This window comes from Vicia villosa, linkage group LG6, assembly GCF_029867415.1.
Source record: "Vicia villosa cultivar HV-30 ecotype Madison, WI linkage group LG6, Vvil1.0, whole genome shotgun sequence".
Lineage (NCBI taxonomy): Eukaryota > Viridiplantae > Streptophyta > Magnoliopsida > Fabales > Fabaceae > Vicia > Vicia villosa.
Window position 1 is genome coordinate 67,589,151 of NC_081185.1, and position 2,691 is coordinate 67,591,841.

At 35.6% G+C, this 2,691-nt stretch overlaps 1 protein-coding gene across 1 annotated transcript in view; it reads left to right on the top strand.

Annotated features, from left to right (window-relative positions):
* Positions 1-2,391, top strand: part of LOC131613809 (protein FAR-RED IMPAIRED RESPONSE 1-like) — a 23,958-nt gene extending 21,567 nt beyond the window's left edge. Inside the window, exon 3 of the mRNA XM_058885449.1 lies at positions 1,969-2,391. Within this exon, the coding sequence (XP_058741432.1) occupies positions 1,969-2,391 (423 nt within the window). The remainder of the gene's footprint in view (positions 1-1,968) is intronic.
* Positions 2,392-2,691: the final 300 nt, after the last annotated feature.

Sequence of the window (2,691 nt, forward strand, 5' to 3'; positions counted from 1 at the left end):
ATCCATACTAAGAGCACCATGAAGAAGACTGATCGCCTTTTTGTCAGCAAGAACCCTTTTTCTATCATTATCATCCCATGACGCTTTAGGTTTCTCCGATCCAACACCATTAACGACCGTTGTAGGAACATGAGGACCTTGTAGGACAGCCTCCCAAACTTCTTCTCCTTGTGCTTCTAGATGAGCCTTCATTTGGATTTTCCAAAAGTCAAAATATTCACCACAAAACAATGGAGGCTTGTTGTTAGAACCACCATCTTTGAAAACCGGTCTTTGATTTGCGGAAGCCATTCTGGATCTTTAGGAACAAGTTACCTATAACTTGCTCTGATGCCAAATGTAAGTATAAGATTGCGCCTAAGAGGGGGGGTGAATTAGGTTTTCAAAAATTTAATCGGTTTTATGAGAATACTTCTAATAATTTTTGGTTAAGTGTTTGAAGGTTTTTGTAAGGGTCTTTTCTTTTCTTTGGTAATGGTGATGAATGCAATAAAGTGCGGAAAAGTAAAGAACGCAACGATATATACTGGTTCCCCTCACAATCCGAGAGTACTCCAGTCCCCTTTCAAACACGAAAGAGATTTCACTATAGTTAGAATTATTGTACAAGCCTATGCCTACTATCTAACCTATAGGGTGATCAAAGGTTCTTAACACCTTTAAGATCAATCAACACTAATGTGAATGAAGAACAATCCTCTTCAAACACACCACTTACTTCCAACAATCCTGGATAGTAAGGAGATAATTTTCTTTGAATTTTTACAAGAGATTTAGATGAAGTTTGTATAGCACTATCAATCTTAGATTGATCTTCTTCTTCAAATAAACAATTCTCAAAATGAATATAAGTGTTCACAATAATGTATGCATGAAACTTTAAATGAATTCTCTATGAAAATGTGTGTAGAAAGTTTCATATAAAAATTCTGGTTTGTGGACACTTGGAAATAATGAAATTTATGAGTATGAATTGTTAATGAAGAAGGTGAATAAAGATTTTGAAATATGTAGTATTTATAGTGTGTTAAACACCTCTTTGAATGGTTATTTTTCCATGAAACAATGCAATGATCAAGTGGTAAGAAAATGGATTCGTTTGAATAAGATCATGCAATGAAAAAACACACTGGTTCGGTAGGAACCGGTTCCTGCCTGGGACAACCCGGTTCCTGCTGAACGTTACAGCAGAAATATTCAAATTTTGAACTGAGGAACCGGTTCCTGCCTAGGGACAACCCGGTTCCCCATAGTAAAACACAGAATGCTGAAAAGTGAGAATGCTGGGAACCGGTTCCCCCATAGGGACAACCCGGTTCCTAAAACCTTTATTTTGAATTTTAACTATGAAAAAGGTTTTAAATGAACTTTTGAAGGATGACACTTTGTAGTATGATTATGATATGCATGAAAATATATTTTTGAACAATTATATGTCAAAGTGAGTATTGTTTATACCTTTGACATTTTAGCTTGATCCTTGAATCTTCACAATTTCTTCAAGACTTTGAAATGATGTATTTTTGCTTGATTCTTAAAATTCTTTTTGCACATCCTTTATAAAAGCTTGATGTCCATATTGTCTTCATCAAAACCACACTATGCTTGAGAAGCTTGTATTTACAGTGTGCAGGCCAAGCAACATCAAGGCAGCTTTAGCAAAGATGCAGGATGCAGAACCAAGTGTCATCTTGAGGTGGTGTATTCGAACATTTGTGGACCGACGCAAGTTGCCAAAATCATAGGCAATATGTACTTTGTCACTTTCATTGATGATTTTAGTAGAATATTATGGACTTTCTTGATTAAAAGAAAAGATGAGGTGTTGGAAGTATTCAAGAAGTTCAAATTCATGGCAGAAAGACAAAGTGATCACAAAATAAAAAAATCTAAAAACAAAATGGTGGAGGTGAATATGTCTCAAATGATTTTGGGAAATTTTGTAATCAAGACTGAATTGTGCATGAGATAGTGCCACCCTATACTCCTCAACGAAATGGAGTTACAGAGAGGAAGAATGGAACGATTGTGAACATGGTGAGAATCATGTTGAAAGGAAAGAACTTTCCGAAAGAGTTACAGGGAGAAGTGGTGTCCACATCTGCATATTTGTTGAATAGGTGTCCAACAAAGAAGCTGAAAAATATTACACCTGAAGAATCTTGGTCTAGATTCAAGCCAAATATGAGTCACTTGAAGGTATTTGGTTCAATTGCGTATAGACATGTTCTGGATAAAATTATAAAGAAGTTAGATGACAAGGGAGAGCAAATGATACTTGTTGGGTATCACTCTACCGGTGGCTATAAACTCTATGACACAATTAACAAAAGAATCGTAATTAGTAGGGACATGATTATTGATGAATTAAAGGAGTGGAAACATGAATAATTTAATCCAAATGATGTTGGAACTATTTATGCAGTGTTTGAAAGCCGGTGAAGTTCAAGTTTAAGAAATGTGAGAAGATCAATAAGGAAAAGAGGTATGCCCGCAAGGCTACAAGATTATGAGTTGTTTCCGAATAATGATGTAAACGATAATGGTGATCTTTTCTATTTTACGCTCATAGTGGAATTCAAACCCGAGAAAACAGATGAGGCATTGAGTGATCCAAAGTGGATATATGCTATGAAGAAGGAGCATTGTAATGTGGCAATTATCCCTTTAGATCCAAGATTGTAGTTGTTA